Raw genomic sequence first — 14,711 nt, 5'->3', positions numbered from 1 at the left:
GACCAATGCTCAAACCACTGAGCTATCCCTCCCCCCATTAGGAGGAACACCTAATAGTTCAGCTGTGAGGACCTTAACCTAACAGTTAAGGCACTGGACTGGGACTCAGGAGACCCGGTTCAATTCCGCATTTGGCGGCAGACTGCCTGCATGACCGAGTCACTTCACCTCTTCTGTGCTTCAGTTTCCATCTGTAAAACAGGGTGTGATGGAGTGTTCAGCCCCCACATGAAGGTTAAAGAAGTGGTAAAGCAATACTGGGCCAAAGCCATATCCCTCAGCAGCTGCCAATGGAGGACCAAGGAGCTCTGGCAGTGGAACTGTGGAGGCGAGGGTAGGGTTAAGGTAGAGGACAGCAAGATGGCAGAGAGGCTTCAGCCACAGAGGCAGAGCGATCCATGGGGCAAGGATCAGGACTATAAGACCTGGCCAAGAGGCCAGGGCCTGACCAGGAGGAATAACTGGACTCAGAGCTAGGAAGCACCCCCCCTCAGGTTTAGAAAAGGCTGAGACTGAAGTAGAGGAGTGGGGCCATGCCCCAACCTGAAGGGAAAACAGGAAAGGTGGAAGCAGCCCAGGGAAGGCTGATCTCAAGTAGCAGCCAGAAGGGACTAAGCCCCTGTTGCCTCTCTTCACCTTGGACCAGGCCCAGACCTGGTGGAGAGGGTGGGTCCGGGTGCCCCTATCCTTCCTTCCTCCCCCAGCCTACTGAGAGACCTGGAGGACTTGGGCAGAGGGGGGAAAAGAAACTAACTTGACCATTGGGCCCCCGAGGCTACCCAGAAAAGCCCATCCTGAGACCTGGAGACTGTTTGGCTGCAGCCTGACCACTATGCCTGCTGGCCCCTGAGCAATGCCCACTTTACAGGGATGATACTTCCCTACATGGCAGGCTGGTGCGAGGCTCAAACCCAGTAACAATCGTGAGGTGCTCAGATGCTACAGCAGGGGCCTGAAAGTAGATCAATTTGGTGAATTCACAATCTAGCCCTGAATAAATAAATAAAGCTGAACCAGTTGAGTTATTCTGACTTTTATTTCATTGCTGCTTAGTCCACACGGTCGGTATAAAATCAGAAAAGCAAAGCAAAAAAAACAACAAACAATAAAACAAACAACAGAATGTCTGGAGTCTTAGCATCAGAAGGCACCGTATATGAATCTACAGTAAAATGCCCACACAATTCATTGCCAGACACACCTCTGAAGCACAGAAAGAGGATTACAGAAGCCAGACTCTGAAGGATGAAGACCTATGGGTTCCATCCAGAGATTTGTTTCTGCTACTCCTGACCATGAGGGGGAAAAAATTGGTTATAAATGCTTTATTAACAATAATACTAAGAGCAACTTGTCTAAGTACAAAAGCAGTTATAGACCACTTATATTACATAGAATTATTTATCATTTCTATCTTTTGTTTATCTCATAAAATTGTTAACTGACTTTCCAGTGAGTAAGGTTAAATGGCTAGTGATATAAGGAATGGCAAATAGATAGCACCATTTCACATATTTGGTATTTTATTTCATAGATATATATTGTTTGATTCTTTCCCATCTTTATCTACACGGCAAGGAAAAAATACATTTCAAGGTCGTAGGCTACAGTTCTTGGGTGGTTTGGGTGTGTGGGGATGGGTACACGAGAGTTTGTTGTACACAAGGCCTAACACAGGAAAGCATTGATGTTCTAAGGGGAAACTTCCAAAAGAAAACAAGGTTAAAGGTACACTAGTTACAGTAACATTTCAATGGAACTGGTAGGTAACATTTTTAAATGTGCCTATGTGAGTTAAAAACCCAAGTTCCCAACTGGGTGTGGCTGGAAAGCTAATGGGACTTGGGCTCCTACATCACTTAGGTGGTTTGAAAATTTGGCTCCTGAGGCGTGATATTTATTCACACGCTTCAGGCAATAGGATCATGGCACTTGTGGGAGGGGACAGATCCTCAGCTGGTGTAAATGGACATCGCTCCATTCAAGCCATTGGAGCAGCACTGATTTACGTCATCTGGGGATCTGGTCTGAGTTGGGGTTTCTTTGGTGGGTTGCCTTGGGGCGGGAGCTTTCAAAGAAGATTCCATTCGCATTGAGGGTAAAACAAAAACAAGGACAAAAAATACTGCGCTCTTGTTACACTGTTAGGAGTAATAGTTCTTTAGGCACTTTCTTTAGGCTTTAACACATAGCGGATGGTCAACAAAAGCAAACAATACTATGTACATATATGTAAAAAGTGTTATAAATAGGTTTTTTAAACCATAGATACTATATACATCTTCAATTAACACAGTAACCCTTGGTGTGTTTCCTGTTGGGTTTTTTTGTTGGGTTTTTATTTTGAGGGGGTGGGGGGTTGGTTAACACCCCCCTCTTCCCCACGTTTTGTCGTCTTTTCTTCCCCTGCCTCAATCCCCTCCATGGATGTCATGAGTGCCTTGTCTTGGCCCCCCCGCCTCATGCTTCATTATTCGCGCTTCCTCAAGATGACGTAGATCACCCCGCTGATGACAGCCAGTGGGAAGGCCACCCAAGCCAGGATGTAGGCAAAGCCGAAGGAGGTATCACTTGTGGTGGGCTGCCAGTCCGTGTGTCTCACAGTGAAGATGGCTGCACCACTCATCACACACAGGCCTAGGGAGAAGAAGTAAATATGGAACAAGCTGCACTGTGGATGCTCTGTAGAATGCAAGAGCTGCCCGCACTTTCCTGGCCGGTGATGCTGGCAGGGATAATGCTGAACAGCACGGATTAAAAACCCACCCATCCAACCTATAACCACGTGCCACAAACAGAGAAGCCTGATCGAAAATCTGGGTGTATGGGGATGCAGCTGGGAAAAAAAAAACAAAAAAAAAAAAAACGGCTGTGGTTTAAGAATGTAGGAGTTGATCGGCGCTCTGTATTTGTGGTTTTTGGACTGACACACAATCAAGCTTGGCAATCACACTCCTGAGACCTGCTCATGGAATCTGATCTATTAAAAAGGCAGTATCGTTTGTGTAACCCCTACTCTTGGGGGGTGAATATTCACTCACAGGGATAGTCCCACTGAAGTTAATAGGGCAAAGTGCTTACCAGGGTGAATAAGGGCAGCATAATCTAGCTAGTGACCCCACCACAGTGTAGACAGCTACTGTGTAAACTCCTCATAGACAGTTCTGCCAATGCTCCTCAATCCCAGTCTGCACCACTTGCCTATTTTACAATTCCTGAGCCTCTCTAGAGGAGAGATCACCCGTCATGCCCAGTTTTGTGATATCCTCCAGCCAACTCCTATTTCACATGATCCAAACCCAGGGTCTGCAGAGTGCATGAACCAACGTCCCGACTACAGCACCCAGGCCAGTAGGAAACACTTTGTGTCTTGAGGAGTTAAAGCTCACAGCAGGGTTAGATATCCCAAATGATTTCAATGGGCCTCAGATTTGGTACATGGGATATTCGATGTTTAGGTCTTTTCTCTGAGCAATATGGCAGGAGTGTAGATTCATTTGCAAATTCCTGTGCGTTGTGTTAGGAGGAAGAGGCACAGAATTTCCCAAGGTCACGCCACACGTGCTGGTGCAGTGATGCAGAGAGCCGTTTTGCATTTGAAATCTAAGCTTTCTTTAAAATGGGCCCTTATCCAAGCTTATTTGGGAGAGGTGTGCTCTGGGTCCCCCTCTGAGTCTCCTCCCCATGCTCTCTGATCAGCTCACAGCTGGGGGCAGGAGAGAGGAACAATGTCCAAAGTACATCACTGCCACCCTGGGAAGAGTTTCTGTCTGTCATGGGATGAGTACACTGTCTCTATTCCCCAGCTTCCCCAAGCTCAGGGCTGCCAAGGACCAAGCCGGGGAGTCCTGTGTTTACAGTGGGACTACCCCTGAATCGGTCGATGCTGTGATTCATCCCTCTGAATCACAGCATCGACCGACACTCCAGCAGTGTCGCAAAAAATATCCACATCGGGGGCTGCAAAGCGCTCACACAAAGCCACCACTATCCCCCACCAAAAACAAGGGCTTTTAGTTGATCCCCGCAATTCCATTATCCATTCACGGTGCTATCGAAGCCAACTCTGTTCCAAATCTCTCCACCGGGCATCAGGACCTCCTACAGCTAACCGCAGTGCTATTTGAGCTGTTATTTCACTTCACACTGTTCCTTTGTTCACAGAAAGTGCAGAAGTGGGAATATGTTTAATTAATAAGCTGCTGAATGCAGTTTCTATTTTCTGTACACAGAAGAGAACTCCTACTGCACTGGCCCATGCAGAGAAAGCAAAATGATTGTCTCTCGACTCTGGTGGGATAGAAAACCAGCAAGCGACCATTCCAGAGCCACCTACGGATGGCTAAAAATACTGCAGTCAATTGTCCATTGAAGGAATCTGGTAGAAGAGATAATGCCTGCGTTTCTCTTGGAGATACAGAATTAGTGATTCTGACCCTGGGAATATACTCCCGTGAGTAAATTTCAGGGTAGGGTATCAAGAGAACTTTCCTGTTCCAATGTGTACCTTGTGCAAGTCCTTTGGGATTTGATTTTCAGCCACCTGATGGTGCCGTTCAGTGCACAGAGGCACATGCATTTGTGTGAATACTGATCTTCCAAGGGGTGTTGTGAGGTCTTAATTCCCTGATGTCTGAAAAGCACTTTGAGATCCTTAGACAGAAGGGCACGTAGAAGTACTGTAAGGTTATCCTGACCATACCTTGCTCTTGATACCCTATCTTCTGTACCTCATGGCAGCCTGATGTGGCAACTACCAGGCTAGAACAGCCATGAACTAGGAAGAACTTTACGTCTAGCCTCCCATTTAAAGAGACCGGGGTTGCTGGGATTTGGGATAGCACAGGGAAAACATGTATGCTGGGCTCTAGCCAATGTTCTCTTTTGGGAGCTTCAACACTAGCATTCCCCTTGTATGGTCAGAGGAACTGTCCTTCAGAAGACAGTTTAACTCAAGCTCCTTGTCTGCTCTCACCGGTCTTTGAGGAGCAAGATAACCCTGGTACCCTGTCTGCCATCCCCTTGTGGCACACAAGGTGTTCCAGCACCCAAAGCTGTGTGCGAGTTATTGCTGGGTGCAATGGCTGCTGTGTTTGACTGCACAGCCACCTGTTCATCTCAGGGCTTTGCAAAATGCCTTGAGACGCATGGAATGCAAAAGTCCGTCAGTAAAACCAGTTTGTATCTAACAGAGCCTAACCCACAAATTAGCCAAGTGTACTGACTGCAGTCCTGGGCACTAGGGAACAAAAAAGACAAATGAAGTCTAGAGAAGAACAAAAATGATAAAGGGGCTGGAAGCATTGACTTGCAAAGGTTCTTTCAGTCTGCCGATAGCCTGATTCTTCTCACACTTAGACTGTGTGTGGAATCCCTCTACAAATATTTCCAGTGTTTAGACACCCATGATAGATAGGGAGGAGTTTTTAAGGGTGGCAGAAGGGGTCTGAATTAGGAGTAACAGGGCTGAACTCACATCAAGGAATCTTGAGGAAGCTTTTCCTGACACTCTGCCTACCAGTGAGATCTAGACGCTGGAATAATCTCCTAAAGGGAGGCTCACTGCATGGGTCCTTGGGAACATGCTCTAGGTGTACCCAGCACCGGCCCAGGAGGATGGGCTAGATGTGAACTCATAAGTTTTGTCTATCCCCAATGCTTACAATTCCATGCTTCCCACAAGGCAGAGAGACAGAGGGACAATGGGCTGGGTCACCTCACCAGAAAGCAGCAGCAATGGTGAGAGATGAGCATCTCCTCCCAGCTGAAAGGTCCTGCACGGATTGGGATCAGCGCAGCCGTTTGGGAACATCAGAGATCCTGCACTTGACAGCCCATTGGCTTCAGCCTCAGCGTGGCTGGTGAGTCAGGCTCCACAAACAGAGTTTACACTGTGGATCTTGGGCCTGCCAGGGTGAGTCACCCAGTCAGCGGGTTGCCCTGGAAGCAGGATCATCTGAACAGACAGTGCCAGGGCTGAACGACGTGTCTGGGAAGAGAGTCTCCTCACCTCCCACAAAGGCACTTTGCAGCAGCTCCACTCAGCCGCAATGGAATTTCCATTGCTCAAACGAGCCTTGCCCGAGACCTCTAGTAGGAAAGACACAGGCAGGCGATGGCCCGTTTCTGAAGGGATCCTGAATCAAGGCTCCTCAGGAGCTAAGCGAGGCCTTTCCAAGGCTATAGAGAGGGCAAGGACTAATATCCACAAAGACTGGATGCTACAGGAATTTGCTCTTTTGGCTTTAAACCCCAGCCCACCTTTTTTTGGTACATAAGAAAATCTGGGAGGAGGCCAAGGTGAGACCAGCCTGCTCCTCTGATCATAGCTGCTCAGTTCTGGACCAGACTGCTCTGAAGGAGTTGAGGACATGGATTCTAGCTGCTGTTTACTAATAGCTATCCTGAAATTCAGGATAATGAGGCCTAACAACTGCTCTGAGCTTCTCCATACAGACGTAGGGGCACTCACGCAAGCTCTATTTTATCCATTTATTTTCAACCTGTTGCTTTGACAGAGGCAGAGATGCTGACAGAGTTGATTTAGGAGCTGCTGCCAGCATTTAGTTCCAGGCTACCCAACGGGGAAGGTATGAGGGCAGTGGTACCTGTAGAGCTGGGAAAGGACGTCCTTGTTTATCCACAGAACTGGTAGATGCAGGCAACAGCAGTGCAAGCACCCCCACCCCCCTGCCTTCCCACAAGCTGCCTCAACCCTGGCTTGGGCGAGAGGGGAGTTCAGCGCTGTGGCCCATTCACTCCTGGCCTTCTTCTGGGACCTCAACAAGGGGCCCATCTGGTTGGATGTGGACTTGCGTCCACAAGGCAGTGGACTTGGCCAGTTAACCGACGCACACCCAACCATCCCTTGAAGTCAAGGCTCCCATTCTCATCAAAGGGCATCAGACCAGGCCCTTCACCTCCTCCTTAGCTGCTGGTATGTTTGCATGCTGTGAAGAAGGGACTGGAAAGGTTTTTGATCTGGGCTGAGGCCAGGCCTGTGACTCAGAGGACATGGATAATTTGGATTACAGGCTCCAGAGTTAGGGCCCGATCCCTGCCTGCACTTACTGCTGCATGCAGGGCTTACTGCCCTGATCTGCCCTCTTACAGGAAAGGGGGCTATCTCAGCAGGAAGCTCTCTGGCTGGGGGTGTTGGAGTGTGAAGGTGAGCTGTGCAGTCTGGCTGGACCCCAGGATCTGGTTCTAAGCTTCAGTGGAAAAATACCTTTTTTCCTTCTGCGTCTTGAACAGTGCTGAGCACAACATCTGCTCACCACCATCATTAGCAACAGGCCATATCCCTGTGTGTGTCCCCGGAATTATCAAGCCCTCATGTTTCAGTGTAACCCTTTTTCACCCATGTGTAGAAGTTGAAAGACCGATACCAACAAGAGAACCACATTCAGAAAAACCCTGCCTAGAGAAATTACAAGCAGGAGAAAACAACTTTTTGGAGGAAACATAGCACAGGGCATACCACTCAATAAGGAGAGGGAAGCCCATTGTGGTCAGAACTATTAGATCGATTCTCAATTAGAGAACTTCATTATTAATGCAGAGTGCGTCGTTAACGATCAGTATCCATTTTCTTTACTTGAATCTAGAGCTGTAATGAGTTATACACAGCCTCTACACAGAGATCATTGCCCAATATGAGCTCACCACCTGCTTGATGGCTTTCTACACAGGATGTGTAATAGATTTCATACCACGCTTGCTACGTAGCTTTGCTCTAAACTTTTCCAAGTCCCTTCTTCACAGCCTGCCCACTTGCCAGCCACTAAGGAGAGAATTCTAACACTGGTTCGGAGCCTTTCCATGAACCTCAGTGAGCTCTGGATCACCTCCCAAGGGGTTTTTGGATCAGTGTATCAAATAAAGCTCTGGCCAGCAGGGCGGCTTCTGCCCCTGAATCTCATCCTCAGATTGTTCTCCTTTGGGAGCATAAATTTCACAAGAGCCTATTTGCACAATTTGGTTTTTTGATTTAACTCTTAGAAATCATCTGCATAATTCTATACTAGGAAACCTAACAGACCCCACTGTGTTTATGGCATCTAATGTCTGAACAAGAGCTGTAACGAACTACATTTAAAAGAAACAGGTTTTCAAAGCTGAACCATATCCAAGACTTAGATGATGCAGCTGGATATGAAAAGCGGCTGGCTAATTTTGTGAGCTGTAGTGGTCCTGGTTGAGATGGAAAGCACTGTGCCCCCTTACAGCACGCCTATAAAGAACGTCTTTTTGGGAAGAAGTCACATGTCTCACGCCATCAGTTCAGGAAGCCTGACTCCGTTCAGTATGAAATCTAGGAGAGGTGAGGTCCCTGGGGCAGTCTAACTCTCTGCAAGCTGTCAGCATCCAGTCTCTCAGCTAAACAAAAGGAAGATGTAGCTACTAGGCCAAACTCATCCCTGCTGTAACAGTACAGAAGTCTACGGAGTTGTCTCAGCAGTGTCTCAGCAGACCCCAAAAGGTGAAGAAGTGGGCGTTAATTGAGTGCCCAGCCCAAGAGGCACAGGGGCTGATTTTCAGAGGTGCTGAGCACGTGTAATTCCCAGCGAATTAATTGGGAGTTAGGACCTACGAGGGCTGGTGCGCCAGGGGTAGAACCAGGAACCTCCATGGCTAAAAGCAGAAGCTACTGCAGCTTGAGCTACAGCCCTCTAGCAGGGACTATACCAGACTTCTAACCTCCGTGGATCTGGCACAGAGTGGGGACCGCGTAACACACACATACCAGTGGACTACAGACCTATGCGTCTGAAGGCAGAATTGGCCTTCCCATTCATGCTCCATTCTCCTCAGTCATGTAGTGTAGGTGCCAACTCAGAGGCCTTCGCATTGCAGCTTCTAGAAGAGCCAATTCCCACTGCCCCAGTCCTAACCCCTTGTCAACTAAAACTAAGTAATAGCCAAACAGAGCCCCCTTAGTTATTCAAGAGCTTGCTTCTCGGCTGTCATTAGCCCTCATGCCTCCACCCGAGAGCGTTTTCCCTTTACGTCCTCTGAGCCATCACCTATTTATCACTCCCCACTTACCGGCAAGGATCTGGAAGATTCCAGTAATGTAAAACCGTCCCCCCTTGGTGAGCGTAAACAGCTGGCAAAAGAACAGGAACAAAGACAGCACGCTGAAGATAATGGAGAGGATCATCATCGCTTGGACAGACTGCAGCCACTCTGGGGAAAAGAGAAACACACAGTCAGGGCAACATCAGTTACAGCTGAGATTTCTCTGCATAGACCGCTGCTGCTTCTACTAGAAAGCCTGATTCTGACACCATTAAAGTCAACGGACATCTTTCCATGGACTTCAGTGTGTTCTAGATCCGGCTCATAGGCTCTTGCCGTGCACATGTAACCTCTTGTGGATCCATAGGAATGAGACTACTTGCCCCCATTCATGCATAGCAGGGAACAATCCTGCAAGGCCACAGAGAAGGGCTGGACAGGCGAGGTCTTTTTCCATCTCCACCATTTGCCATTCACGGGAGAATATACATCCTTCCCTTATCAGATCCCAGGTCATCACAAACAACCCCTGCAGAAGCCAACCCCAGTTACACAAGGAAGAATGGCCCCGGGATTTCTAAGGGCTAGCCAGCTTGGACAAATCATGGTGTGGTCCCAGTGTGGTCACACAAAGCACAGTATGATCTCAGTACTGCTCCTGGGTACCTACCCAAGGGCTGGCATGGGGGTACAATATGGTCCCAGGGCTAGCCCTGGGTACAGTCCTACCCTAGTGTTGACATGTGAGGCAGCCAGGAGATCACTCTTTAGCAATTACTGTTGTCTATATTTGCTCAGCATTAAGAATGAGATTTTCAAAGCTGCCTAAAATGTTTTAGATACTCCATTCCTATTTCCTTAAAGTGAACGGGAATTGGGCATCACAGTCCATTAGGCAGCCCTTTAAGTCCCACTTTCAATGGATTATTTTCTCAGTTGCAACCTGTTTGGAGCATCATTTCATGCTGTTTGGAGCATCTTGTGCTACACGGTCAGCAACACCCAGTGGTCCTTCCCATTTCAGGATAAAACAGGGTGTAACGCGTAACACTAGGATCCTGGAACACGTCACCAAATCAGTGGGCAAGGCTGTTCATTTGTAACTTGAGGAACACTCATATTAGTGGGCCCACAGGGGCTCAGAGCCTGATTCGAAGTCCACAAGAGTCAATTGAAATATTCTCATTGACTTCAGTAAGCTTTGGATCAGGCCTTGAAGAGAAACATGAAAGCCATGCTTAAACAAGGAAGACAGTGAACTGGCTAGCTCCTAGGGGATATAAATAGACAGCTGATATAAATGCTCCCTCTTACACCCTTATGGAACTAAGCCCTTAGGAAAGGCACTTTATTGTAGCCAAGTTTGGCGACTTAGTCAGACCAGCCCCTCCATGAGTCACCGCCCAGCTATTTCCATTCGTTCGTGGGTGTGTAACTCCCCTTGGAAAACAAAACAAATGCTACAGCAATGACCCAAAATACTGCAACTATACTACAGTCATCTGTAGTGCTTGGGACCGTTTCAATGTCATTGTAATAAACACTGTAGTAGTGGCTTTTTAAATAAAACTTGACATAAAAAACCTCAATATTATCCTGAGATCTCAAAGTATTTCAAGTTAATCAATCATGTACAATAAGCAAGGATTATTATCCTCATTTTACTGAGGGGGAAATTGAAGCACAGAGCAGGGACATGACTTGCCCAAAGCCATGTCCAAAAAAATAAGCGGCAGACCCAGGAACATAACCCACGGAGCCAGCTGGTGTGAACAGATGTAGCACCACTGACTTTCACACCAACTGAAGATCTGGCCAAAGTCTCTTGAATCCCAAACTTGTGCTCTTCCCCTGCACTACATACTACTGCTTGCACCCTAGGTTTTAAGCGGTGTCCCAGTTTCAGTTCACGTGAACGGTTTAAAGACAGCCAGTCATTATTAAATCTCCACCCTGCCTGGCTATTTGTTTAGCCACATGACAACCAATGACTCGTCTGTGTCAAGCTGCCTCCGCGCCACTCTATTAAAGCATTATGCAATGGAAAGAAGCTATTTTAGAATGCAAAGGTCAACTGCTGCACTTAGTGACATGGATGTTACTCCCATTGAAGTCCATGGGAGCTCCACCTGTGGAACCGAGAACAGAACTTCCCTGCAAAATTTAAACACAGACTTCAACCAGAACTCTAATTGTAATACAGGCCTGCATCATCCCATTGGAGACAGCTGTGGAAGAGTCCTACAGAATTTAACAGAAAATGATCACTTCACTATAGATTTCTTTGTGACAGCCTATGGAATAAAAGAAAATACTGAAGGACAATGCCTACTACTCGGATTCTGTTTAATTCCATACATTTTAGAGGAATTTTCATAGAGATCTACTGCATTTCTATAGTCCTGGTAATTTCACTCATTTTGGATGTTTTCCCCCTCAGGGTCTTTTAAATCTTACATACGTCATAAGAACAGTTGGGTTAGCCCCAGCGTCAACACCCAATGCCAACTCCTTTAAGTTTATCCTGCCTCCGTAAAGTTCCATGCAGTGGGCCACATTCGGGTCTCGATCACACAAGCGAAATGAAGTCAACGGGAGTGGCTCCCATGCATTTCAAAGCACAGTTTGCCCCACTATTCTATTGTGCTTCCTGTCCCAAAGCACTGTGCAGAGTTGCTCTGAGCTATTAAAAAAAAGCTGCTGTATTTTATTCCAGAGGTGGCTGCATCTCGGTGGTGAGCAGGCATTCCATTATATAGCCGTTTCTAATGATATTTGCCATCGCTTAGGATGCAAGGGTTATCACCACTGTAAGCAAGTAGAGTCTCAATGATCACTTTATGTTTTAAATGCCAGGCACATGAAACGTTCTGAACATCTAGTCAATCTCAAGTCCCGTTAGGTCAACAAAACCACAAACTGTGCACTTTGCTTCAAACTTTTGCCACTCGATAGCTTCTGGAATGTAGCCGTGTTATCAGCGAGATAAGAGCTGTTGAAGTGCTGCTAATGTAATCAAATAATAAATCAGGCTGTGTCTACACTTAAAACACTATAGTGGCAGGGCTGCAGGGTAGACACTCACTATAGCTACAGGAGGGGTTTTCCCCTCGCTGTAGTTAATCCACATCACCAGAGAGGCGGTAGCTAGGTCAACAGAGGAATTCTTCCTTTGATCTAGTGCTGTCTATGCCAGGGGTTAGGACAGCTTCGCTCAAGGAGTGGATTTTTCACACCCCTGAGAGAGGGAGAGACATGGTGATGTAAGTTTTCAGTGCAGACCGGCTCAAATCATTGAACTCCTTGAAACTCAGCCACAGAGTACTGGCTATTGGGAGGAGCAATACAGCAACTGCATCTTCAGCACATCAGCTAACAGCCAATGCTGTTAGGAAAAAGCAGTATGGTTTGTCTATTCCCAGGGGAATATCAATGGAGAAGGGGCGGGAAGTCACAGGGATAACAACAGTAACAACCTTTCTCCTTGTTTTCTCACTGCCACATGAGCCTTAAAACTACCAAATAAGGAGAGGTGGGTCAGTACACCAGCTGGCTGATTAAAAGCCTGGTGGATTTTGCTCTTAATCTAGGATCTGAGTCAAAGCCCAATGATGATGATGCTGCCGCCAACTGGAACCTTTCCTGATTTCAGTGGGTTCTGGATCAGGTCCCTAAATCCTTTCCCTTTGGCAGTGGTTAGTTTACAAGAGGGCCTTCCAGAGAGAAAATAGTTCTGCTGAGTTAGAGAGCGAGGACCCCTTGAACCACATCCCGCTTCTTGGTTCTGCCACCTGAAGGCTTTATACTAAATGGGCACATTCCCATGGTAATAGCAATCCACTTCATAGGGATACACAGGCAGCAACTGAAAGCAGCAAGAAAAGCCACCGGTAAGTAATAGCCATGGGGTGTAGCAGACCTGCTTTTGACTCAGACTCAGGAAGCCTGGGTTCTAGTCTGCGGCTGTACTCAAAACCTGCTGTTTGATGCGGGTTCTTGGCCTCCTCTGTAAAATGGGCACAAGGACACTTGCCCAAGGTAGTAAAGTGCTTTGAAATCAACAGATGAAGGCTAGTATTTTTAATGGAGGCAGCTGCCCAAGTCTCAGTGAGAGTTTCAACTTAACTACCTTAGTCTCTTTTCAATATCCCAACCTCCAAGTGCAGAGTGCTGCTGTCCAATCACTGCCCCTGGAATTACGTTAATTCTCCTGATTTAATATTATACTCTACAGATGTGTATTTTTCAATTATAAAAAAATAACTTCCAATGGAGAGATCTGGGGCTAATGGAATCTGCTATCGGCTCCTCGGAATCACATCATCTCAAAGGGTTACAAACGGTTGTTTGCGGCTTCCATAGTGGATCGAGGGGCTTAATCTGAATTTAGGTAAGCATCTATCCAGCCAAGTGTTCGCATCCTTATTTCCAGGATGAGATAGAAGGAAATACAAAGGGGATGGGAAGGGGTGGGGCAGCAGAGAAGATAGCGCACCTTGTGCCAGGTTGTTTTTAGAGCCCCCTTTCTAAGACTCATTAAGTGAATGGCTTTTGGGAAAGGTTGGAGTTATTTGAAGAGCTGCCACTGAAATTCTACTTAGGATCTGCAAATCCATCCATATTCATCCGGCTTCTCACACCCTCACCAGCAATGAAGATTCTGCATTTAGAAATGTGCAGTTTTGCAGACGCCCGTTCAGTCTGCTAGAGAAAGGAAGGGTTGTCCTGTGGTTAGGACATTAGCCTCTGACTTGGGAGACCTGGGTTTGATTCCCTGCTCTGCCACCTCTGACACTTTTGGTAAGCCATGTTCTGTGCCTCAGTTTCCCCACATATAAAGTGGGGGGTAATAACTCTTCCCGACATGAAACACTGTAGACATGTCAGGCAGGTTAGTGATGGTAACCACAGAGAGCTACGAGTCCTGCTGGGGTAACAGCAGTGAAAGCATAGTGAGCAGGTATAATGAGACAACACAGGATCTGTGCCATTCGCTTAATTATCATTTACCGTTTGGCAGAATGAGCACAGACCAAGTGGGAAAGGCAACCACTCAGGTTTGTGAATGATGACGCAAGGTGCAGGAGAAGCCACCACCCAGGAAGCTGATCTGCTGTGAAAAATGGCTATTCTGGTGCCATTTTCCTGACCTTAATTTTAATTCCACAGTAAATTACAAGTGAAAAGAATTGTGAGGTAGATTTGAACAACCTGCCTGGTTAATCTGCATAGTATTAAGCCCAGCACATCATGCAAAATGGTGACATGCACAGAACATACCAATGGGCCGTAGTCTGCAGCTTAAAATGATATTTTGTATGCATGGGGCATCTTTCCTCCTGAAGGATCTCAAAGCCCAACCTGTATACAAAAGGCACCCCAAAAATGCAGCCACCTCTTGGGAAGAAGGCATCAGCCAAGCCCACAGCCATAGCACACAACATGCACACACAAAACTAAGGGGAAGGAAGGCCAAGAATGTTAGGGCAACATGCTATGGTTTAGGGCCACGGGCTGGAAAAGGTCAGCGGGGTTCATTAAAAACAAGCCTCTACTTTTTGAGCTAATGGGCTAAGCCTGTTAGTGGGAGAGACTCCCCCCACCCCAATACTCTACAAGTGGGTTGCAGAGGCAGGATCTTGCTTTTCATGCACGGATCAAAATGTGAACTTCAGCAGACACGCTGAGTT

General features: G+C 47.1%; 1 protein-coding gene across 2 annotated transcripts in view; it reads right to left on the bottom strand.

The window, feature by feature from the left end:
* Positions 1-1,017: 1,017 nt before the first annotated feature.
* Positions 1,018-14,711, bottom strand: part of PMP22 (peripheral myelin protein 22) — a 31,283-nt gene continuing 17,589 nt past the window's right edge. For both annotated transcript variants that reach the window (XM_034789855.1, XM_034789854.1), the window contains exons 4-5: positions 9,049-9,189; positions 1,018-2,637 (exon numbers count right to left, since the gene is read on the bottom strand). In XM_034789855.1, the coding sequence (XP_034645746.1) occupies positions 2,471-2,637; positions 9,049-9,189 (308 nt within the window). In that variant the 3' untranslated portion in view covers positions 1,018-2,470. The remainder of the gene's footprint in view (positions 2,638-9,048; positions 9,190-14,711) is intronic.

This window comes from Trachemys scripta, chromosome 14 (genome assembly GCF_013100865.1).
Source record: "Trachemys scripta elegans isolate TJP31775 chromosome 14, CAS_Tse_1.0, whole genome shotgun sequence".
Lineage (NCBI taxonomy): Eukaryota > Metazoa > Chordata > Testudines > Emydidae > Trachemys > Trachemys scripta.
Note: the sequence above shows the minus strand (reverse complement) of the source record. Positions and strands in the feature narration are given on the sequence as shown.